This window comes from Strix uralensis, chromosome 4, assembly GCF_047716275.1.
Source record: "Strix uralensis isolate ZFMK-TIS-50842 chromosome 4, bStrUra1, whole genome shotgun sequence".
Lineage (NCBI taxonomy): Eukaryota > Metazoa > Chordata > Aves > Strigiformes > Strigidae > Strix > Strix uralensis.
Window position 1 is genome coordinate 14,632,606 of NC_133975.1, and position 24,574 is coordinate 14,657,179.

Consider the following 24,574-nt stretch of genomic DNA (forward strand, 5'->3'; position numbering starts at 1 on the left):
TTAACACAGACATTTTTCATTTATTGAGTTCATGAAACAAATACTAAGCAAGGCATGCAATTGACAGACAGGAAAATATATTGTTATTAATGGATGTAAGGAAACAATCTTGGGAGAAAAATGGCAGTAGGTTGAACAGAGAAGTACGTAGAGGTTATAGCAAAGTTCTGCAACCCGGAGATCATCTTTTCACCACACGTTTGCACAGCTTCTAGCTCAGTGGGAGTCTTGATCTATGGCTTTGCCCCCTAAGCTGAAATCCATATAGCAGTGCTAGCAACCTATGTCATCTCGAAATTAGTCTCCAGCTCTCAGCAGCATAGTAGACAATCATATGTAGTCTTATTCTGTGCTTCAAACATCCTCCAGTAAATTATATTAACAGTAGACTTCATTCCCTTGCTGGAGGCTGTGAGACAAAAGATGAAAGGAATTAAGAAAATAAAGCATGCTTAAACAAAAAAAGTAAAAAATCATTACATTCACTAAGGCATCTATGCTTCAGGAGGACCAATGGCCACATGGTTTATTAAAGATGATTCTGAATTTTACAGTAAAAACTCCAACATAGAGTCAAACACAGCTCACTTGAGTAGGCAGTTGCATGCAAGTATTTGTCCGCAACTTTTTCTGGGCATTTTTTCTTACCATGTATGCTGCAGGCACATGCATACACACAGTTTCAAGTAGAAGAGTGCTCTCACTGAATTCAATAGTATGCCTAAATTCACATGCTCTTAAGAGTTTTGCTAGATGTGGACCTTGGGTTTCCCACCAAAAAGAACATCATCTTCTCCTTTTGACCAGTGCTTTCTTTAAAAAAAGAGGTCAGCATCAGATGCTGGTCTCTGACACAGCTGAAACTCCTTCATGTATTGCACTGGAAATTCAAGCAATTTATACACCAGTTCTATATGAAGAATCTCTCAGCATCAGTAGTCTAATCCAAAATTAGCTTGTATTTCTTCCAAGAATATAATTGTCACACCTACTGTTTAATGTCAGCTTAAGCAGCAGAACAATCTGACGGAGAAAGAAATATCCTCATATACTTTTGTCTTATCCTAGTTTTTAAGTATCTGCTTTCTAATTACTAGAATCAACTAAGAAATTATGGTACATTCAACACTGCCCAAAACATTTATGAAAACTTAGTCTCTACCCAGCAGTGCCTTTGAGAAAAACAAGCTGCAAATCCATTGCAAGGCTTGAGATGTTTTTATCTCTGAGCGCGGCCATTTTTCTATATCACTCGAGCATCAAACACTGGCACCTCTCAGGATCTTTGTTCACTTAAGACAGGACCATCCACCTTTTGGTTCTTCCTCTGGTCTGATGCCCCTTGAGGTAGTAGGTAATGGAGGGAGCACCAAGAAAGACAATCCTTGAGCTCACTGGCATGAAGGGCTGTGATCCTTATGGGCTTTTCTTGGGCAGCAGAGATGGGACACCTGTCATTGGGGGTGGCTGCAGAGGCATCTCTCACGATTTGGACTCACGTTTGCTCATCCAAGCTGTCTGCATCCGGTCCACAATTCCTCGTTGTCTTTCCTTCCTGTGGTCAGAACCCACAAAATAAATATGGTTAAATAAGTAAAAAGATCAATAAATAAATGTTCAATAAATAAAAGTGTTAAATAAATAAAACTAAAAAAAATAAAGCACTAGGATGTCATTCAGTTTAAGAGCAGCTCTGGCCTATTAGTAGCTGCATTTCAGGGCAGAAGCCACGTCCTAAGCAAGGGTCAGACTCTGATAGTTTTAATCATGTTATTGTATCTGTTGTCCTGTTCTTGACAAGGGGGATGCCAGAAGAAAACAGAGCTTAACTTTTCTCACAGCTCTATCTTCAGTGAGCAAAAAGAAAAGAATACATAAAAGAGTAAACATACATCTATGTCTTCTCTCATATCCTGTCCTAAACGATTTCTGCTTCCATAGTCACATGTTGGATGTTCACGTTGCAGCAAATTCTGACTTACAACAATTGCTACTGACCATGTCTGTCTCACACATGAGAAAAACAAGTGCTGGATATGCGAATTTTTCTATGTTTTTTGTAGTTCTGACATGGCCAGAGGATACAGGGCTGTCCTTGGGCAGTGCCTTCAGTGTTTGGAAAGTGACTATATTGGTCCACAGTCCCAGCTGGTAAAAACAAAGAAAAATGTGAAAAACAGAATTCAACATTCACTGAAGTTCAGACTCCAGACCCAGTACTGGTTTGTTTTCTGTTCAAGGTTTGAATTCTTCCAATACAGTGCCTGTGTGTGCATATGTGTGTGTGTATGCGTGTGTGGTTTGGCTTCAATATTTCCTGGAGGAATGTGTCCGCACAGCTAAACAAAATACCTCCCCGGGGGCAGCTTGTGCTTTACAGTTGCTGCAGCACAGAGAGAAAATCAGATTTTACAAAGACAGAAATCGAGTACATCCTGTCAGGGTATAAGAAAAGCTTCATGCTTGACATCATTAATGGTCAAATTAGAACATCAAAAAATAATATTTTACCCCAGTGTATTTAGATCAGGATCCTTGAAACCTTGCCTATCTCATTGGAAAAAGAATGGGAGAAAATACATGAACATAGTCAATATTTCCTATCTATAAAAGGACTACGACCAGGCACCTTTTCCAAACTGCTCTTCAAGCATGTTTCACACACTTTGTAAGTCATTCTTTTCCCCTGAGGCTTGGTCTGTTAACAAAGAGGTGTATTAAATACAGATGAACAAAAAGATCAGCTCAGAGCTTTTCCTTATGCTTGCAAATGCTGATTCCTCTACAGGGCTACTGAGGCCTGGCACCGGGGCTCTCTCAATGAGGACTCAGCACCCTCAGAGAGCAACAAACACATTTAGTCTTTTTATAGCAAGTTCAACACTTGATAGGAAGGCTTAGAAAATGCATCTCACTAAAGATTTTTTTTTGTTTCTTCTCCTATCAAAGTATAAAGCTAAACAGAGCTGGGTTTTTGGCATCAAGAACCAATGCACTGTGTTTGGAAACATAACCCTTCTTTGAAAAGTATGTGTAAAGCAGAATCAAAGAGTCTGCTTTGATCACTTTGATACTTTCCTGAATGTTGTTCGGTTTCTTTGACTCTATTCGCTCCATTTCTCTTTGGTGTCAGAGAGCAAACGGTATGGACAATGCTATCATTCTCTGCCCGGCACATTGTTTTATTACAGAAGCACATGTACCTAAATTATGCAATAGGAAGAATTGAAACTCTCTTTCTGACATGAACAAAGTTGATGCCAACTTTTTTGTTAGTGTACAATTAATGAATGAAATGGGTTGATGTTCTGAGCATGGTTCATAGCGCGGCAGCTGCTGTGCGCCTGTGCATGTGCTTTTCACATTCCCCAGGAGCAAACCCAGGCTTTCTGAGAGCACCACGTAGCTGCGCAGTACTGCTTGCACAGCAGTTTTAATGCAGGATTCAGGCTGCAGTCTGGTGGGACAACTGTACTTCTCTGGTCAGTGCATTACCACATCCTTCTGTGGACTGGACTCCAAGGCCTCCAACCTCTATTTCAGGCAACTATGGGCTCTCTGCTAGAAAGCCATGGACCATCACCTTATGCCGCTGCAGCTTCAGTTCGCATATCAGTCAAAGCAATGGCTACTGGTCAGCAATCAAGGCAGTGCCTAATCCAAAGGGCAGCACAGAAACAGAGTTTCCAGCTTGCCTGGGCTCTGCAGTCCTGGTGTGCCTAGTTCTTTACTTCTTTGAGTGACTGGGATGTATCTGCATAGAGAGGTTGTCTACAGGACCATGTCCTTTTCCACCCCCTATTACAGAACTTCCTGGTAACAGCTATGGGAAAATGGGCTATGAAAAAGGGAGGCTGTGATGGGGCTGGAGTGCCCTGAGCCACAGAGACGACAGCCAGCTTTGTCAGGAGAGCAGGACAAAGGCCCAACTGTTGGAAAAGTAACTGGAGCAACAAGGAAAGGGAGGTAGAAGGGAAAAATGTCCACATTGTCCCATTTCTCCCATTTGCTGAATATTCTCGCTGTTCTTTCTGAACCCCATGCAGTCTGAATTCATCCTCCTCAACCATGGGTGACCAGAAGTATATGTAATATGCCAGATGAGCATATCCCTGTTTTTAAACCGGGGTCAATATCTCCTTGTCCCTGCTGGCTATAACTCCTCTGACACATCCTAACATTATATTCACCTTTTTCATGGCAATTCTGATTAGTGGCTAATATTTATCCCATGATAAATGAGAAAAGATGTAGTAATAAACTTAGCATTTTTTTTTTCATCCTGTATCATTTCCATATAATAAGCTCTTGCATTACAGTACAAATTCTATGTAAAAACTCATAGCCAAACACATAATGTTGTTAAATTTAATTATTCCCATTAATCCAGTCTCTAGTGATCTTTATTTATTTCTTTAGGCTGTTCTGATCTTCTGTGTTGATACTGGCTCCTAAACTTTTGTTTTGTCAGTGGAAGGGTGTATGGTAATACTTGTCATAAAGATAGATCATGATTAATATAGTAAAGATAATGCTTCAGCTGTGTGCCTTTGTGTTACCAGGAAGTCATTATTTCACGTAAACTGCTTGGTTATAAGGTAAACGATGAATATATTAACTCTGGATAATTTAAGGTAAACAGACAGGGCTTTCCTTTGTTATTTACCCAAGACTACTGGCGAATTGGGCAGCCTCTTTCCCTCTTATGCACTCACACATGCTTTTACCCTTTTTGGGCTATTTATTTGAGGAACAATGTTTTAACAAAGAACATTTAAATTGCCTCTGCAAACTTTAGCATGACTTTACTCTTGTATACTCTATGTATATGTATATCAGAAGGACACTTTACATTTCAAAAGCAGCACGCTTCTCACAGGTTTTTGAAGACCGCTTCTTATTTCAAGAGAGCTTCTCATTTGCAAGGGTAGCCTCAGCTCTCAGCAAGAGAGATCACTGCAGTGACTCACTAGCTCACATTGCTGATAAGATTGCTTTTTGCCCCAAATGCAGTTTGCCTGGTTTTTCAGCTTGGGAAACTTCTTTAAATTCACCAGTGACTTTGCCAGCTAGACAACAACAGCATCAGAGTGTGAATCACACCATTTCAATGGGCTGATTGTGAAATAAATATGAACAGAAACAGCAGGGGGTGGCTTTTCTTTAGCAGTCACAGTCTCCTTTTCACTATATGCCCTTAAAATGCCCAGGCAGCTTATTAGCGGAGGGGAAGATTGATAGAATTGCATTTACATATTAAATCAAGCCAAGTTCTCACTTCCCCAGCCACAACCCTTCTAAAACATCAAACAAACAAACAAACAAAACAAGAAAGCTGCAGCCAAGTTGAAAGGGGGAAAATAAATGTTCATTTGATTAGTCTTCTAATGGAAATTAGCTTAATGGTCCAACATTAAAAATATAGACGTTAAAGACATTGGCTTGTTCTACACATGAAAGGAGTAATGCTGCAACTGGGGTGATTCTTCACTCAAAATATTTCTCTTTGTGCCATCCCCCAGTGCTTTCCTCAGTACATTACCCAGCTCTAATGTTGTCTCAGTTTTGTATCATTATTTCTCTTTCCTTTTGGGAATAACTGTAAGGGTAAACTGAAACTTTATAAAACCGTGAAAGTAAGTAGACACACTGTTGCTGAGAAAGTCCCCCAGTCAGTGACCATGAACACAAGCCCTCCCCTGGCACCACCAGCTGTCCTGGGCACCCCATGCCAAGGTGGGCTCGGTTAATGCACCACTGGGCGCTCTCCAGGAAGCTGCCTGAGAACCAGCCGTGCAGGCAGGAGCGCCCCGTTTGGCACCTTGTCCTTGCAGATATTCTCAAAACTACCTGTGGAATGCTGCCTACACCTAGCCAGATGGATGGGGGCAATGCTGCCTCTGCTCTGGCTCTGCTGGGACAGCAGGGCAACCCTCCGGCATAGACAAGAACTTGCTGCAGGCTACCATCTTATTACCATAGAGAGCTATCAAGTGTACCATGCATGTGTGCAGCTACATTTCATGTATCTTCAACTAATTCTTTCCTTAGTCACCAGACTTAAACAAATACAAACTAAAAACACACTTGCAGGGACACTTAGTCATCTGGGAATTCATTACCTGTCATTCAGAAGCAGAAGGAGATTCTTTTTCCTTTTTTAGTTTTATCAATTGATTTTAAAAAGTTGAAATGAAGAATGAAATTCAGGTTTAAATGACACTTCTGAAACATAGTCTGCTATTGACACCAGTTTCTGACATGCTCAGATATTTTTTTTTCTTTGTTTCAAGGCAAGCTGACAGAACAAAAATACAATTAAGTTTAAATTAAGTTTATTGATTTTCTTAAACAGAATGAAACTCCACTTCTTTTCATCACTTATGGATTTTACCTAGTAGAGCAGATTATCAACTATTCCACCCTATTTTATACAGTTTTGTTCCACAGAAGAGTATTTACACCTGTACAAGGTACTTGTCACATCGTTTGGCTTTAGGGCACTGGCAAAGATGGCTTTGAACCTGTGTTCTGTCTCCAACAGACAGGACTCCAAAAGTTAATGCCCTCTGTGACAAACAAGAAATAATCTATCTGATTTACTCTTGCTTTGGCTTCAGGGCTTTTGTACCCTTAAGGCCAATGAGCTGAACACAAGTTTTAATCTAGAGTCCAAATGTGGATTTGCAGGAGTTTGTGACTTGTGTCATTGATTTCAGTGATGGCAGGATTTCTTCCACTATGCTTAAATATAAATCATGAAAAGCAGTGTATAGAAAAGAAAGTAGAACTATGGAGACATGATGTATTATATGGACCCATACTTTACTTTCTCAGCCAGCTGAGATGAGAATTTATTTTACCTTGCAGTTGTGCCAGCCTGCTGGAAGAATTGTTGTTCGTATCTAGAAATATACACAGCAACATAAGCTTCGACGTTTGCAGGTTTCTAAAAAAGAATAAACAGAAAACTGAGCCTGCTAGCATGCTAAGCAGCTACTAAAAAGCTCCTGTGCAGGCTGTAGTTCAGCAGAGAAGTCTCTTTGGATTCCTGTTTGGCTAGGACCATGTTGTTATACAGAGCTGCACTTTCAGGCTCGTCCATTTATTTTCTTTTAGTGACATAATACTTCTGAAAGGTGCGGGAATACCGATCCTAGAAAATTAAGTCCCTCATCTCCTTGCAGATTATCTCCAGCATAGACAAGAGCTCCTAGGAGGGACAACTTCTGAGAGCAGATAGCTCAGACCTTGCATTTTTTCAGCCCTTGAATTCCCGAGTGGGCTTGTACTGGGGACAAATTTGATAGATTAATACATATATTTGTATCACCTTTGATACATTCCTTTCTGGCTGACATCATTTTTCATCAAGAGCGTATTTAGGGAGGGTGGGAAGCTGACCAGCAATGATAAGACCTGGAACTATCTGCCACATTTTCATATGCCTATGGAGAGAGGGGGGGATCGAGGGCAAGGGGAGGGCAGGAAAGCATGAATGACTTGCTTTTACTGCTGAGCTCTAGTCTAAAGCTGAACAAGGCTCTCTCCCCAAAATCCTGTTATTGAGGCCCTGACTTCAGTGTTAATAAAGAATGGTAATACCTTAAGATAACGCGCAGACATAAGTGGTCTTGAAGCCCAGATGGAGCACAGACAAGGCACTTGTGTGCTACCTGGAGGAAAGGAGGCAGCTCTGCCTGTGCCCACGCCCTGAAAGCACTGCTGTTATTTCACCAAGAAGGTCTGCAAGTTGCTCCAAGGTAAAATTGCCTTTTTCTTAGCAAGGCAGTGAAGGCTTAAGACTCTAAACCCTACATTACTTGAATCAACAAGCCTTGCAGTCACTGGAAAGAGTATCACTGACAGGGCTAAAACTGCGTAATCTCCTGTCTCCCTGGTGTTGATGGCTGCACTCCCACAGAGTCCGTGGGAAATGCCATCATCCCCATTACACAGACAGCAGCCAAGACACAGACAAGCCGGGCTACATCTGCACTGCAGCGACAGACGCTCGTGCAGACATCAAGCCAGCCTGGGCACTGCCACCATGCTGAGCCCCATATGCCCGGGGGGATGTTGGAGCCTGCTGGCTGAGCCCCTGCCCTGCTGCAAAGGCACGTTGGACACACCGCCCACAGAGAGGGCTGGTAAGCACAGCCAGTGTCAACGACTTGGTCACTGGTCCAAGGCAGCACAAGAAAATTATTCCTGTTCCTCAGCCCTGCTGGGCTGTCCTGTCTCTGTCCTGGACCACAGGATTCCCCATTTCCATATGTTTTACTGCAGGGAAAGTGCCCACTGCCAGGTTCGTGCTGGCAAGACCTCCAGATTTCTGAACATCTCGTTTCTTTTTCGGACCCAGATGGATTAGCTGCTTCTATAACCATTTTATCTAAAAACAGGCTTTTGAGCAGTAACATCTGTTTCCTCAATATATATGTAAATTTTTAAAAATAACAACGGCAGTTTAGAAAAAAGAAGCCCATACCACTTAGTAAGCAAAGAGGACTTTTGCTGAACTCTCATGGGGAAACAGCATTGCAACACCAGCCCAGCAACAGCCCTGACATCCTGCCTTCCTTGTCCATTGCCCACAGCTTGGACAAGCTGTGCAGATCACCAGCAGAGACTTATTGATAGCATGAAAGAGAAAAGGAGACATGGTGGATTACTCCAGCTTCAAATGCAGTCACATTGTGCTGCCATACCCAGCTTCCCTTCTGTACCAGGGCAGCTGGCAGCATTGTGCATCAGCACCCCCAAGACCCAGGGCAATGTGTGAGGCTGCACAACCCCTATCCCAAAATTCAGTGCTGATATCTACAGAAAGGCTCGACAAAGTGCACTGTTGCACAGAGAGAGAAAACATAACAAACAGGTAAGACCTTAATCAAAACTCCAGGGTTTCCAAAAAGCCTTGATCTGAGATTGAAGCTTGCAGGGCACTTTAGCTCTGCTCTGAAGCAAGAAGTGGCACCTTTGCCACAACAGCCAGCTAAGTCACGGGGCTTTGAATCACTTCTTAAATACACAGGGCTTTCTCTGTAAAGCACCATTTTACTTTTCCTATTTTTCAATATAATCAGAAGCTTGTTTCATGAGGTGTCTCACGGCAGCCCCTAACTATTTTAAAATAAACATTTTCATTGAACAAGTGGATTTTGGTATTAAGAAGTGAGCAACTTGAAAGGGCTTTTGTCAAAAGTTGGTGGAGGCCCTAGTAGACTGTTCAAACATGGGAGGAATTTTTGCCTGCATAGTGAGTCCTTTGACTTTTAGAAAAATATTATTATTTGCGTTTTCAGTAACTTGGAAGTAAAAGGACAACATAGCCCAAAATTTTTTTTAAAAAAATATATACACAGTTATGTCATGACAGGATTCTAAGTTAACTCCCAGCCCATGGTTTTGCTATGAAATATTCCTTATAAAAGAGTAAATAAATGCACTATAAATAGCACTCAGGGCTGTAGTGACACCATCAGCCTAAAGAGTTGATGCAAAACTCAGAGAGTGTGTGTCTGAAGTCCTCAGAGCCCTCATATGCTCACTGAATTGAGGAGTATGGTAATGATGTGTCTGTGGTGGAGATGTCCATGTCATGATGATCATCACAAATATGGTGGTACTGATTGACTCCTGTGGTGCTCCCTTCTAATGTCAGCCTGAACATTGTCCCACAGACTGGAAGGGCTGCAAATAGCAGCTTCTCCATAGAGGCAATCCTTAGGTGAGTTTTGACTCTAACATATTTTTATCTTTGCCTGTTATGGAGGCTCTCAAATAAACAAACAAGCACCAAAAATTAAAAATTTATTGTCAACATAATTAGCTAGCCCTCCACAACTATTCAATTACAGGTTCAAATGTCCGTGAGATGAGAACAGAAAAACTTCCTGGGGTTTAACGACAACCCAAAACACAGAACAAAGCACCACTTTCCAGGGTTTAACGACAACCTAACAAGTGAGGGCTCTCAACCTCGAGGACATTCTCAGGGCAGTTCCCAACCCAAGTCACCTCAAGGAGTTTCCTTGGGTATCCTGACCCAAGGGAAGAGTCCTCAACTGCAGCATGCTGCTCCAGGGGACAAGCTCAGAATGGGTCCCCCAGGGGACTCCATTTATACCCAGGCCAAATCTGATCTCAAGTCAATAGCGGCTCTCATTGGCCAAAGGCCCCAACTACCACGAAGCCCTGAGAACAAAGGTAACCAGTAGCTGCTACACTTCAGCAGCCAAGAAGCCCTGTTTTCACTGGGCGGGTGCACCTGCCATATTGCCCCTTCATCTCCTGTAGCTCCATGTCCATTCTGAATATTGCCTCTAAGATGTTATTAGCCTTTGCAAAGAACACAAGCTGTTCTTCGCAATGTGTCTCCGTGTTAAAGCCCTCTGCCCAAGGCAGGATATGCACCAGAATTAATAAGTGGCTTTGCATAAGTCAGTGGATCAAAACAGTCACTGAAAAGAGACTCTGGAGTTTCAAGGACTTTGGTAACTGTGTATCTGGTTCAGAGTTGTGCCAAGTGCCTTAGACTGAAAGGACTCCCAGTGCCTGGTGTCACTGACAAGTTCTCCTGAAGTCCCCAACGAGCTTCTCAGAGAAAAATAAGTTATTTTCTCATATCTGGACCATAAATTGAATGTACTCAGAGCTCAAGGATAATCTTGCTGATGAGTTACAAATAGAAAATAACTGAGAAGAGAGTATTTGTCTTTTTTAAACGGAGTTGCATATTCTGCATGCTGAGATGTGTAGAAGTGCTGATGAGCTAGTAGATGTTGGAAAATATCCATCTGGGTCAGAGTCAACTATGCATGCAATCTGGTCCAGGGAGGAGAAGATTTAGGTGAGGAAATTAAATTCCAGTCGTCCCCTTTTTTCAGAAAAAAAAAAAAAATCCTTTTTTCCTAATATTTCTAAGGGTAGCTCATTTTTTTAACTATTTGAGTAGATATCCATCACAGGTGGCTTTCCTTGAGTTAGTTTATATGGGATCAAAGGGAAACCACAAGTCAGGAATACTGCCACTGAGCAAAAACTTCAGAGCAAATTACTTCAGCAATTTTGCTCCTTCACAACTAGAGAGTCTTTTTTTTTTTATTTTTGAAAATGTTTTGGTGAGGTGTGGATCCAGCCTTTGCTTTGCTTTCTGGGCCAAGAAGAGCTTGGTCACTCAGCAAGTCATTGTATTTCCCTGTTCTGAAGAAGAAACTCGATGGGTGGATCATTTCCTGTGCCTGTCAGTGGCAAAGCATCTCTGCGAGTGTGTGGGCTGAGCAAATCTCACTCTTAGGACAAGAGACACGGGTATGCAGGCTGCAAGTGTGGGGCCAGGCAGACTTCAAGTGAAAAGACATGAACAGAGGGTGGCAGTCCTTTCCTTTCCCTTCCCTTTGTCACTACCTCAGAACATGGCCATCCAACCCAACACCCTGCACCACCAGAAACTGAGAAGTAAATGAATTTCAGGTCTCCCACTTTTGGGGCAAAAATTGTAAGCCCTCAGTGCTATGCAAATGTGGGGCTTCTCCTCCTCTGGATTGCTTCTTGGAGCTGAGGGCTGTAACTGCAATAGGTGGCATTCAGCACTTATGCCAGGCTCCCTCAGGTGTGACAACTGGATGGGGCTTCTGTGGCATGCAGCTTTCACCCCAACTTGGGAGACAGGGTATTGTGTTAGGCTGTAGGAAGCTACATGCTTGCCTCTCTGGCCCTAGGCAAACAATGTATAGCTCAGTTCATAATGTAATTCCAAATCAGTGTTGGCACTTTTAACATTATCCCATTCTAAAGAGAGATATTTTTAAAAAGCTTTCAGATGCCTGAATATGTCCAGGACACAGGACTTAGAGAGTGTTTTGCTGGTGTTTCATGCCAGACAAAGAGTGGCCATGAGGTCACGTTTGTCATAGTCACTGTGACATCTATCTTTTAGAACATGATCCATAGTATTTAACTGTAGTTTGAAATGGATTAATATAGGTGAAATACCAGGAAAGAGAATATTGCTTGCACTTTAAAGAAAAAATAAAAAAGCAAATACTTCATTTTGAAGCCATCCTTAGCAGCAGTTGGGTTGCTGACTTCTTGTACTGGGAGAGCATTTATGCTGTTCAGAAGACTGCTCTTCAGGCAGAGCAACTACATTTTAGCAGCTTGCCAAACAAGAGTAAGGTAGAAGGATAATATTTCACTCCTACCCTCAGCTATTCTTCACAGTAATGAGATGGTGATCAAGAGCCTGCTTCTTTACCAGCAAGGTTTACAGTAAGTAGTGTCCTTTCCTTGAACATACACTAGGTAGCTGGATCTATGATCCATCTGCCTGGGGCCATCTCAGAAGGTTTCATGTCTTCCTACAGCCTCTTCATTCACTTGTCTACGCACTCTCTTTCCTGAAAATAAGATCCAGCAGCCCATTCACCAACACCAGTCCTAAATTCTCTACAGACAGGACTCCCAACTTTTCTTTCTTCTTCAGGTATCTACCACTTTAACCTGCAGGAGCACATGATGTTACTAAACCAATTGTTCTTTTTGAAACCAAAGAAATGTATAACAAGACAGTAGTATGCAGCTCTTTTTCCCTGTTTCCTCCAGGTGTTTTGGTGGATTTAAGTCAGAGTCCTCTGCAACATATAGAATACTTCTTTTTCCCCAAAACTAAATTTCAAGACTCTGATTTTCTCTCTAAAACAGCTGGTGAGAAGCCCCTTTCTTTTACAGGTGTTCAGTCATTTCCCCTTCTCTCACCTTCAGATATGGTCTACTGCAATGCCAGGGGATTGCAGTACTTCATCAGATACTTTATTATTTCAGTTAATATCTAGCTAGAATCTGAATTTGAAAAGGGGGGGGGGGGGGGTAACTTGTGAAAAAAACAGTTCTTCATTGAAGGGGTACCTCCATTTTACAGGATAATTAACATGTAAGAACAATATATGTTCAGCCTTAGGCCTGCATCCCAGCATCTGGATTTCTCAGCTCCATCTGGCATCTAATAAAAGAACAGTCTCATAAATTCAACTCAGACAGCAAAGTAGTTTTTATACATTTATGACAGCCATATAGAGATGTATTCATTGTGTTTGAGACCACGAATGTGTAAATACACAGGTCTTCCCAAGTAACCATAACAAGCCTTATTGTTTTGATTAAGAAATTGTGAGCATCTGCATAGGTTAAAAGAGAAAATTATACTAGACCTGGGAGATTTCCTTTATAACCGTAACTTTTCAGACCTGTTAAGGATGATACACAAGTCTGATTGATACTGCCAACATATGACACCAGTCCTGAAAGGATTACTCTATCTGCGGCCTATGTAGTCCCGCAGCTGTACATTACATTCTCAAGTGTATTGGGTTTGCATGGCAAGGTTTTGGTAGTGGGGGGGCTACAGGGGTGGCTTCTGTGAGAAGCTGCTGGAAGCTTCCCCCATGTCTGATAGAGCCAATGCCAGATGGCTCCAAGACAGACCCACCACTGGCCAAGGCCGAGCCCATCAGTGATGGTGGTAGCGCTTCTGGGGTAACAAATTTAAGAAGCGGAAAAAGTTGCTGCACAACAGCAACTGCAGCCAAGAGAAGAGTGAGTATATGTGAGAGAAACAACTCTGCAGACACCCAGGTCAGTGAAGCAGGAGGGGGAGGAGGTGCTCCAGGCAGCAGAGATTCCCCTGCAGCCCGTGGTGCAGCCCATGGTGAGGCAGCTCTGCCCTGCGCCCATGGAGGTTAACGGTGGAGCAGATCTCCACCTGCAGCCCAGGGAGGACACCACGCCACAGCAGGTGGATGCCCAAAGGAGGCTGTGACCCCGTGGGAAGCCTGTGCTGGAGCAGGCTCCTGGCAGGACCCATGGAGAGAGAGGAGCCCACACTGGAGCAGGTTTGCTGGCAGGACTTGTGACTCCATGGGGGACCCACACTGGAGCAGTCTGCTCCTGAAGGACTGCAGCCCATGGCAGGGACCCACGCTGGAGCAGTTTGTGAAGAACTGCAGGTTGTGGGGAGGACTCATATTGGAGTTGTCCTCCTGAGGAGGAAGGAGCAGCAGAAACAGCGTATAATGAACTGACTGCAACTCACACTCCCCATCCCCTTGCACTGCTGGGTGGGAGGAGATAGAGAAAAATCAGTAGTCAAGTTGAGCCGGGGCAGAAGGGAGGGGTGGGAGGAAGGTGTTTTAAGATTTGGTTTTATTTCTCATTATCCAACTCTGATTTGATTGGTAATAATTTTTTTTTTTTTCCCCCCCACTTAGAGTCTGTTTTGCCTGTAATGGTAATTGGTGAGTGATCTCTCCCTGTCCTTACCTCAACCCACAAGCCTTTAGTTATATTTTCTCTCCCCTGTCCAGCTGAGGAGGGGAGTGATAGAGCAGCTTTGGTGAGCACCTGCTGTCCTGCCAGGATCAACCCACCACATCAAGAAAGAGGCATATGTGCCAAAGCACATACAGGATCAGGGCCTATGACACTTTGATAACCTGTGCTGTTTCTTACACATATTTCTGTTGCTTGAGATGCTCCCTAGGTTGTTTTCTTTCTGGAAATGAAAAATGCCACTAGTGTTTGTTTTTGTTACTCTCATTCCCTCCTTTCCCTGCTCTGGGCAGGAAAGTGCTAGCAGCTCTGCCTCATAGGTTGGCAGGAAATTTAAAACAGCAGCAAGCTGCTGCTTGGACCACCCCCAGACTTTTTTTTTTTTTCCCATTGATGCAGGAGACTATTTAATTGGGGGCTGACTTGTCAAACTTACTCGTTGATGCTTACCAGTAGCTGCCTAACCACTAACGGTGATTTTTTCCTCCCTTCCTCCTCCTTTGGACACACTCCCCACAATGAAGATGCTGCTGAGCCTGATTGCTCTGCTCTCTGCTGCCCTGTTAGCCAACACAGCCCCTCCAACTTGCTACTCGAGGGTGTTGTCTCTGAGCAAAGAAATCACGGAGTCCTTTAAGGAGTTACAGACCTCCAAAGCTGTGGTGAGTCTACCCAAAAACTGCTCCTGCAAAGATGCTGCAGGTTGCTTTTTTTGACACAAATTTCTCTCAAAACAAAATTGCAATGGTCTTTCTTCTTTCCTGCAGGACTCATGTGTGGAGATGCTGCCCAGGCTGTACTTGGACATACATGTAAGTTTTCACACTCCTTTCTTACAGCTGTGCAGTAAAAATAGCTAATGAAAAGAGAGGATAACTCTTAGGATTGTACTGTAGAAGAGTGCTTTGAAACAAATTTTCAAAAGCTTAATTAACTAGAGAGATGAGTGACAAAAAAAAATCTCATTTTGAACCTTATTAAAATCCCTATGGAGCTTCTTGTTTAAAAATTCAAAAATGAGGAAATCAATATTTTGAAGTGATTACCATTTGTACATTATTAATTTGTTGTAACAGAGGCTTTTCAGAAGTTAAATATGGGCAACAAAACTTTGAATAATAATTTAAAAGAAGAAATGCAAAATAAACTTCCTTCACTTAATAAATCTACTTTGTTTTAGATCATGAGTGACTTCTGGCACTGCAGTTTTAATAAAAACAAGTGCAGGAATACCTTGCTGGTTTTCCTGCTTTAAATAACCACTTGTTGAATCCAGAAAGAAAAAGTATGCCTGAGGATATGGAAGTGTGATACTGAGAAAAGAGAGCAGTAGTCATCTCCCAGCAAAGACAAAATAGCCTCCTGCACACATAGTTTATGTTATAGTGTTCTGCCCTGGGATATGCAACATATTTAGCTTCTTCTCCTAGTGCTTCACTGAGTGACTAAAAGGTAGAAAATATCAGACAAAGCAAGAGATGTCTGACACATTATGCCAGAGGCAACTACACCATCAAGTCTTGCAATTCAGGACTCTCTAGAGCCCAATTCCAGAGTTGCCAGTGCCTCAATTCATTGCAAAGACCAAGCAATATGAGTCCAGTGCCTCAGTTTCCCTTGCTTTAAAGCAGGAGCTGAGATATTTATTTACCTGCTTCACAAGGATGTTGTGAAGTCCATGTTGGCTTTATTTTGACAATGCAAAGTCTGAGGTAAAAATTACTCTGAAAAGAATTTTGCCTGGTGCTCATGGTATTGCTTATTGTACGGGAACAGAAGAATCATGCCTGTGAGATCTTGATAATCTTTTCACCAGCTAAACCAGGTGCTCTCTTAAAAGTGAGACAGTGTACCTATTCTGTAGGTAACTACCTACTACAGGAGCAGATTTGATTGTATTGGTACCGCTGCCTCCTAAAGGATGTGAGAAATAAGCTGGCAGACCAAACTTGTGTCTATGCACTTTTCCAAGCATTTATTTGGACCAAACATCTCTGTTATGAAATATTGATGGTGAATTTTCCTAACTAAAGGTTACATAGATTAAACATACATACAGGTAGGAATTCAAGGTTCTCACAGAAGCAGTAAGGATTTTGGAAGTGATGGACAAGAAACATAAATCTGTGTTTGTGCAGGGTTACACATATCTCTTTTGCGTGCTTTGCAGAATTACTGTGTGTTGGCAAAACTCCGTGATTTTGTGGCCTACCCCAGATGTGAGAGAGTGCTTGAAGTGAGTGAGCTGAAGGAAAAAGCCCGGAGCCTGTACACCATCATGATCTCCTACTGCAGAAGGGTAGGTCAAGATATACCAACAGGGACATAGTCTCTGCTTTTTAGACCTCTCTTGTCTCTATCCTGTCCCCTGACCAGCAAAACTGGATCAGGGCCTGAGCTTCTCAATATTGTGCTATCTTCTGCCTTCCTCCTTATAAATGTTAGCCTTCTCTTTTGTTCCTCCAGGACTTGGTATTCCTCACTGATGACTGTAGCACCCTGGAAAATCCTATTCTGCCACCCATAGAGCCCTCCATCATTGAGAGCTAAAAGGGAGTCAACCCAAAAGTTGTACCTGGGAAATTTTCGAGACCAGGAGTCAAAATATGTATACGCAGTCAACTACAACGTTAACAACGAAGATCTTTTTCAAGCACACTAGCAATATTATCTCAGACCTACCCATTTTTCTCTGCCTTGGCAGGAAATGAACTGCATGCCTTGCATACCTACTGAGCTGCTAGGGAAACTACGGTTAGAGAGCATTTTTTCATTTGGCAAGGTATGATATTTCAGCTTAGCCAAATGTATAAAGTATGTTTTGTTTAAACATTAGATACTAGATTCTTTTTTACTCTTTTATGAATAACTAGATTCATGTAAAGAAAATACATCGTGATCAATACTGTATCCTGACTTAGCAGTTCTTTTATTAGATGGGCATGGAAGGGCCTATATTTGTTTTTCTTAAAGTGTTTGATAGAAGTGTAACTCAATGCTGGCAGATGTCTCTCTACCTGTATAGCTCATATATATATGCTGATAGTTTTTGATGTCAGACTTGTAAGAATAGAGGTGAAAGTAACCTGTTTCTGTGGCAAACTAAATAAAAACAGCTTTCTAACCCAAGATGCTTGTGTTACATCATGTCTTTCAAGATCAACCTGAAAGTGTCATTCTTATAAACTTACTTTTCACAATCACTTGCAAATTGCTTTTCACAACATAAGTTACCTTTAGCTTTGTTTCCATAGCAATGCAAACTTTGCTGTGTCTGCATGATTTGACAATGTGTAAGTTTCTACTGAGAGAATTTTTCTGTACTGCAAACAATTTCTTTGATAAAATTAGTGGATTTTTTTAAATACTGTTTCTGTGTTGTGAGAATGCAAGTTGTGAGGCAGTGGCTTAGAAAGCCTATCAAAGGTTTGGACAGATTGTTAAAACAGAGCCCATATACTGACCTACTGAGATTAATAAAATTTCTAGATAATAGTTCCAGAGTCATGGGTCCCTTCATTACCTGAAGGACATGAGTCCTTCACACCCAGCAGCTCTTTTGTGCCAAGAATAGAAAGGATATTCCCCATGTTCTTGGAAGGAGCTGCTATTATCCCAGAGAGTCCGCTCCTTCCCTCTGTACAAGTGGTTCCTTGCTCTCCTGTACAGTATTTTCTGGTAGTTCATCTGCAGCACCGACAACCCTGGTGATTTAGTTAGTGGTCTCACCATGTTTTATAAAAACCCCATCCTCTGTAATCATGGGATTATGTGACAATCGTAGCTCCTCTATCATCTGTCATCCACTGAATATCTAATGGTATAAACCAAGATGATTGACAACTGTTATGAAGAAAAGTGAATCATAACAGGAAAAAAAATGTGCAGGGGGAAAAAAAGGGTTTTTTCTTTATTTTGGAATTACCCTGTCCTGTAGAAACTACTAATCTGATTTTAGCTATAGAAAATTTGATTATCTCATAGAACCACTGAATAAGGGTGGGAAAATCTGGGAGAGATACAGAGGAAAGAAAGTAAACAAGTGCTTTTCTTTCTAGTTTGTTTCAATTCTAAGTGCATATTCAAGGAATGTGTCTGTCAGACTTTGTACTTGTCTCCTGAAGGTGAGGTCCTCATGTGCTAACCCTACTCATCCTCTAGATGAGCCATTCTGCTCACAGGCAGCTCACAGGAGTTCCACTCAGGTGTCTCTACAGGCATCTGGTAGAGACAGTAGCAAGCTCAGCAATCTGATGTAGTACCAGTCTGAACTCAAAAATGTGCAACAGCTCGGATAGTCCTACTACCAGAAAATCTATTGCTTAGTTTGCCTTTTAGGATTCTTCTCCTCTCCAAGCCAGCAATCTCTGTACAAGATCCTACACACTCTAGAGATATCAATACCATCTTTTCTGCATCACCTGGACATATCCAAGGCCAGATCCTTCAACAGCAGCCATATCCTGGAATAAGGGCACCTATTAGCATTCTAGCAAGGAGCCCAATACTCACATAGGGTGTGTGTAAGCACTGGCAGCTCCCTGGCTCAAGAAGAAATGCAGGTGGAGTTGAACCATTTGCTTTCAGACTCTACCTTCAAGTTTTTCCTCCATATAACCAGGGACTCAACCACCACCTGGGGAAGCAAGCAGTTCTGGGATAACATCAAGGCCTATACACTTCCATACAAGTACCAAAACCACATCACAGCCTCTGCTTTTCATACCTTTATACAAAGACAACCATGGATGTACCTTGCAAGAAAGTGTGGTATGGTCACCACAGGCCATGCTGTTTGCAGAGCTAACCCAGGCACTGGGTGGTACGCATGCTTGAAAGCTGGCAGCAGAAGCTGTTAATTTTTGGCTGTTTTTTCCACCTCCAGATGTCATGAATTTTAAGCACAGTCCTGTTGTAAAGCTTGTGTTGTGTCTTGGCAAGCAAAATGCAGAGTAAGATGCATTTCCTTTCCCACAGAAGTCCACACAACTCTGTCCCTAGAACTGGACCTTGGGTAAAGCCTGTGCAGGTAACTATGGCACTTCTGCCCCTGATTCTTTCCTGTCACATGGACACACATTTTCTGAAATGAAGTATTTGGTGAGGATTTTCTCATGGATCTTCTCTAACTCCTCTTTATTCTGCTTTATCAAAGTAAATAAACCTTCCCTAGTTCATTTTGATGGAACTCATGATCCTAAATTCAGATTTCTCCTGTAATGGTCCTGTTCTTTCAACCACCTTCCAAATATACTTTCTTCTGCTTTAGGCTGATTACATTTGTGAGGAAAACGTAGCCTAATTTCTTTAGGACAAAATATCTTGCAAGAAGTCTTTGGAACCAGAAACAGAGTAGAAGTCATTACTTTATTTGTATTGCTTTAGATAGAAACTTCAGCCTTTTCATGACTGACAAAGACACACTCTGTCTGCAATACACTCTTAGCATGGTTACTAACAGCTCAGTTCTAACTGTTACATCCTACTTCTGCAGAAGCTGAGAAAAGCAGCTAGATGCTTTGGGGACTGTACATACCTGAATGGACCTTAAAAGCCTATCCTCCATTTGCAGATGCTGTATATTTTATTCTCAGAATCAGATTTGTTTGGTCGTTGGTGTGCTTTTACACCAAGCATATTCCCTATGGTTTTATGCTGTGACTCTTTTCACATCTTGTATGTCATTTTTAATGGAAAGTGTGCTGAAAGCAAGACTATGCTCTTTCAGTTCACAGTAACCTGCTGTCACTCAGACTGCCTTAATGAGATTTGTGATTAGATGAACCCTTTTTAAGAACAGCATCTTTTCCCAGGCTGTCATGGTCCAGGGGAGAAAAACACTGATAAAGAGATCTAATGCACTTGTAATTTGCCAAGAAATCATCCACTTCTCCCTTTCAGTAAGATAGTAAGTTTACCAACTTTTTAATTTACCATTATACCAGGTATATAAGGAGCAGTGAAGCCATTCATGTAGCTGAGCATTTATTCCTGCAACACAACAGCCCATGGTCGTTAGGGCCCCAGCCAAAAAGGAGAATGTGAAGGGATTAAGAAGGACATATTTGTTGTAATTTGTCAACTGGCATCTTGCCTAGCTATTGCAGAATATTACTAAAAGCACATCATTAAGAAACTGCACTCAGTTTATACGATCATTAGGGAAGAATTGTAGAAAAACAAAGCATCTGTTCTGTTTTCTTGCCTGTTGAAGGAGGTTTCTTGGAAGGAGCAGTCAATCCTAGCACTAGATTTTCTTTTGCAGACTTCTATCTACAAGAAGCCTCACTAAAGAGCAGTCCTAGGACTGCTAGACTCTCCACCATATTATCATATTGAATCCCAAGGTAGTCCGAATGGTTGGGGACTGACTGTAAAATCATTCAAAGACATTAATTTCCAATTTTGCCAAGAAGTTATATAATGGATTTTATTAGAACCAGTTCCTTTCCCATCTCTTTTGACCAATCACATGGGTTTTTCTTAAGTAGACACTCTGGTCACTTAACTCCTCATACAATGTTTTTTGGTGAAACCAGGCTAGGGATGAGGGCTAGCAAATGTCTTAACTCCTGGCCACTACCCCAGGTCAGGAAAAATGGCAGGCTTCAAACAGATAATTAGATCATTCAAGGTGAGAGGTTCCACTGGATAACATGTGACTTGTTACTAATTAATAGGGTACAAACTAAATATGGTCTTATGAAATCCTTTTTTTTTTAAAAAAAAAAAAAAAGCAAAGAAAAAAGAGTAATGCAAGATTGGTGAGGAATCTGACCTTTTAGGTTGTACACTTTGGAGGATTACTTTGTCTAAACACCAGATTTAGTAGTGCCCATTTGTCCATTGTGCCTTTTCGTGTGTATGTGGCATCTGTGGGTTGAGCTAATGGGATGCTGATGGAGATCTTCTAAAAATTTCCTACAATGCTAAAGTCTTGTAAATAATGTTACCTTACAAAAATTTAACCACTGTACTTTAACCAGTACCTTTTTCCACATTAAAATTTTCTCATTTTTGGAGTGTATGGCAATGCCAGTGAAAATTATGATGGACAAGCTCCACTGACTTTATTTGTGCAACTTTTTGTATTCACACTTTTCTTTTAGGCTTGCTATGGCCAGGAATCCTGTGCTACCCAAGATTTTACTGTTAGCCTGCCAAAATGAAAAAAAACAGTCTGCAAGGGAGCTGCTGACAGCTGAGTCAAAATTCAGAGACAATGTCCAGAGAAAGGTCATGATCTCATTATCAAAAGATTTTTCATAGTCTATGTTTTCTCAGCATAGGATAAATGTATATCCTCAGATAAATATTATAATATAGCAATGAACAGAAAACCAGTTAAAATATCTATCTTTTGAAGACAGATAAATACATATATATACCCTGAAATCTTGTTTTATGTTTGTAGGTCCATAAAGAGGATGTGTTCAGACAGATAAGAGGATTTTGAAGCCAGACAGATGGGGGGGGGAAGAAAAATCTCTCCAAAGATGTTTTGCAATAGATTGAAATATATTGACATTACTTCATTAATATTCAAACCTTACAGAGGAAAAAAAGCCGAAGCCATTGAACAGGAAAGAAGCTTGAGACCTCCTATTGCATCCCTTGAGCCCAAGACTAACCTGGCTATCCCAGGTCATTCCTGATAGCAGTTTGCCTGAAAGATTTTAAGAAAAAGTTGATCTAGAAATCCCACAGCAGTTCAAATTAATCTATTCCAGACCCCCCCCCCTTTTGTTACAAAGTTTTAGCTGGTACTCAATTTGTCCTCTCAAAATTTAAGCCCATTGCTTCCTGCTTTATTCATCACAGAAACAGGGATTGGATTGTTCTTTTTTGTCTTTGCAGCAGACATTAGTACATTCGAAGACTTCTGTCTCTCTCTCCCTACTCTACAAATTCGATTCTTTCCATCTTTGTTCATTGATCAGAGGTCTAGAAAACATGACCCTTCTTGTTAGCTTTCTTCTAGCTCTATCCACTTGGTTCCCACCCATTTTGAAGCACAGTGCTAGAAGTTAAATATAGATATCCAGCTGAGGCTTTATCAATGTCAAGTAGTGTAGAAAAAAAAGATCTATCAGTAATGTTCTGACAACAGTAGATTACAAACAAAAAATAATCTCCAAGATTCTGAAGCCATTGTTACACTTTTTTATTTAAATTTTAAGATTAATGTAAAAAGTTAGAGTACAATTGACCTCACTTCTCTATAATGAAGAAAATGTTTGGGATAAAACAAACAAAAAAAGCAACAGATACTGAAATACAATGGCTGCTCCATTTGCTGTACAAGTAAATATAAAGTCTACTGGAGTCAGTGCCAGTTTTTGAACAGACTGTGCAATGAGGAATCACATTTTTTAAATTCATATGGACTTTACAAAGTGATCCATACCTCCTCCTTCCCAGGACATTGTCACAGCTCCCAGACTGTTGAATCCTGCCAGAACTGAGCCATGGCACAACTGAGGATTTGAGGTTACTTTTAGACCCCTATATTAAATGTCTTTGTGCCTTCCTCTGCTGCTCTCTGACATGAAACAGTTCATGTCCTGACTACTAAACACTTGTCTTCCTAACCAGGGTGGCTGCAGTTAAGTTGCCTTTTGGCAATGGTCTCTGTTCCATGCTGTCTCCCAGACAACATTCAAAACTTGTTTGGAAGAGCGGAATCTACCCCAGGTCAAAACTGTGCACAGAACTGTTACAACGATTTTCAAGTACAGACAGGTGTTTCAATACCTGGAAATGTTCCTAACACTGAGCAAATAAATAAAAGACTGATTTTGGAGCACAGCGGTTCAGTTGTTCTTCTGGGAGAAGAGCCGTGTTTTCAAGATTGTTAACCCATTTCATATTATTATTGAATTAAAACACAAACCCTGAAGTAGTCCAGGAAACAGACTCCAAACCTCCCAGGTTCCATATGACTTTCCCATAAGTACTGGTTAAATGAGTCAGAAAGGTGTTATTCCTACTGAGAAAGGGAAGCAGGAATGTAACTTTTAGTAAACCAAGGTCAGACAGAAGCACTTCTAATTACCTAGGAAGAGAAAAAATGTTATTTAGAAATCACAAGTTTGTTTGTTTATTTTCCACTGTTTAATACAGAGGAAGCTTTTTCTGCTGTTGCAAAATTTAAGCTATTTTCTTCACTGTAAGTTCTCTGAGGTCCAATAAGTGCTTGGCTGTTGCTGCCTTCTTATGACAGCTAGACAGCCAGAAGATGTGAGCTTGGAAAGCAGGTTGTTTATCAAAAATTTTTCCTTGATCAATACACAGAGGCCAGGTCAAGGAAGCAAAGAAATACACTTAGGCTGTTGCGTAGCCTCTCTCTTCTTGTGAATAGGAACTGTCTCTGGGTTTATAACCCCAGTCAGTAGCCATACATCTGGGAATTTGCATTTTATGCCCCCAAGCAGTTTTGTTTGTCTTAATTGCTGTAAAGTGTATTGCTTTCTTTAGTGTCCTCCTCTGAAACTTTAATAACAAGCCTTTTTTTTTTTTAATCTTTTTTTTTAAGACCTACGAACTCAGTTCTAGATGAAAGCATGTCATGAGTATCTTTTGTTCAGACTTTACACTTTAACCTGGGCCTGGTCCCTGACTGAATAGTGCAGTTAGGAGGTGGGCTAAGCCACAGCCACTTCTGGGGTTATGGCAGACAGTTGTATTTATATAACACCCTTCTTCACTCAGTACTTTTATCGCCTTTAAACACTACTGTCTAATTTTTATTAAGTATCTGAATGTATAATGCTGGAGAAGTCCTAGGAGCTTGCAGCCTGAGCTTTGCCAAGCCTTGAACACTAGGAGAAAGTCTGTGGCTAAATTAATTGCAGCACAGGGTACATATGCCGTCCCTGAAATCCTCTGCATCAAAGGTAGAAAATGTCATGAAGTCATACATGAAGAAGGAAGAATGACACAGCATGAGAGTCTTCAGGAGGAGCAAGGCTGAGCGAACTTCCACCATGGCCACAAAGAGCAGGCAGAAGGTCAGAGCCACATCTTCCGCCTCTAGCACCCTCCAACTCACTGCTCAGCACTTGTGAAAACAAATGGGCTTATCCAGTTGCCTGAGATAAACCTGACATAAGCTTTGTCTTTTTGCCATGACCTTCAGAGTCAAAAGTTTTCAGCTGATCCTAAAGATCACTCAGTCACTTTAGCTGTAGAGAATGGGAAAGAAGAAAAGCTAGGCAAGAGCATACTACACCTTTGTTCAAAG

The 24,574-nt window shown here is 41.4% G+C and overlaps 1 protein-coding gene and 1 long non-coding RNA gene across 5 annotated transcripts in view; one reads left to right on the forward strand and one right to left on the reverse strand.

The window, feature by feature from the left end:
• Positions 1 to 17,458, forward strand: part of CYTL1 (cytokine like 1) — a 30,186-nt gene extending 12,728 nt beyond the window's left edge. The window contains exons 2-5 of one of the 3 annotated variants that reach the window (XM_074865039.1): positions 14,856 to 14,993; positions 15,099 to 15,143; positions 16,502 to 16,630; positions 16,798 to 17,458. In XM_074865039.1, coding sequence (XP_074721140.1) covers positions 14,856 to 14,993; positions 15,099 to 15,143; positions 16,502 to 16,630; positions 16,798 to 16,881 — 396 coding nt within the window. In that variant the 3' untranslated portion in view covers positions 16,882 to 17,458. Of the gene's footprint in view, positions 1 to 14,756; positions 14,994 to 15,098; positions 15,144 to 16,501; positions 16,631 to 16,797 lie in introns of those variants that run through there. The other 2 variants (XM_074865037.1, XM_074865038.1) reach the window with 2 other exon arrangements.
• On the reverse strand, positions 1 to 22,847 carry LOC141942086 (uncharacterized). 2 transcript variants are annotated; one of them, XR_012628516.1, is made up of 3 exons: positions 22,739 to 22,847; positions 1,500 to 1,555; positions 1 to 409 (listed from the first exon to the last, which is right to left on the reverse strand). It is a non-coding gene; the product is annotated as an uncharacterized LOC141942086 (long non-coding RNA). The 2 variants fall into 2 exon arrangements; XR_012628517.1 differs by lacking the exon at positions 22,739 to 22,847 and adding an exon at positions 6,864 to 6,937.
• Positions 22,848 to 24,574: the final 1,727 nt, after the last annotated feature.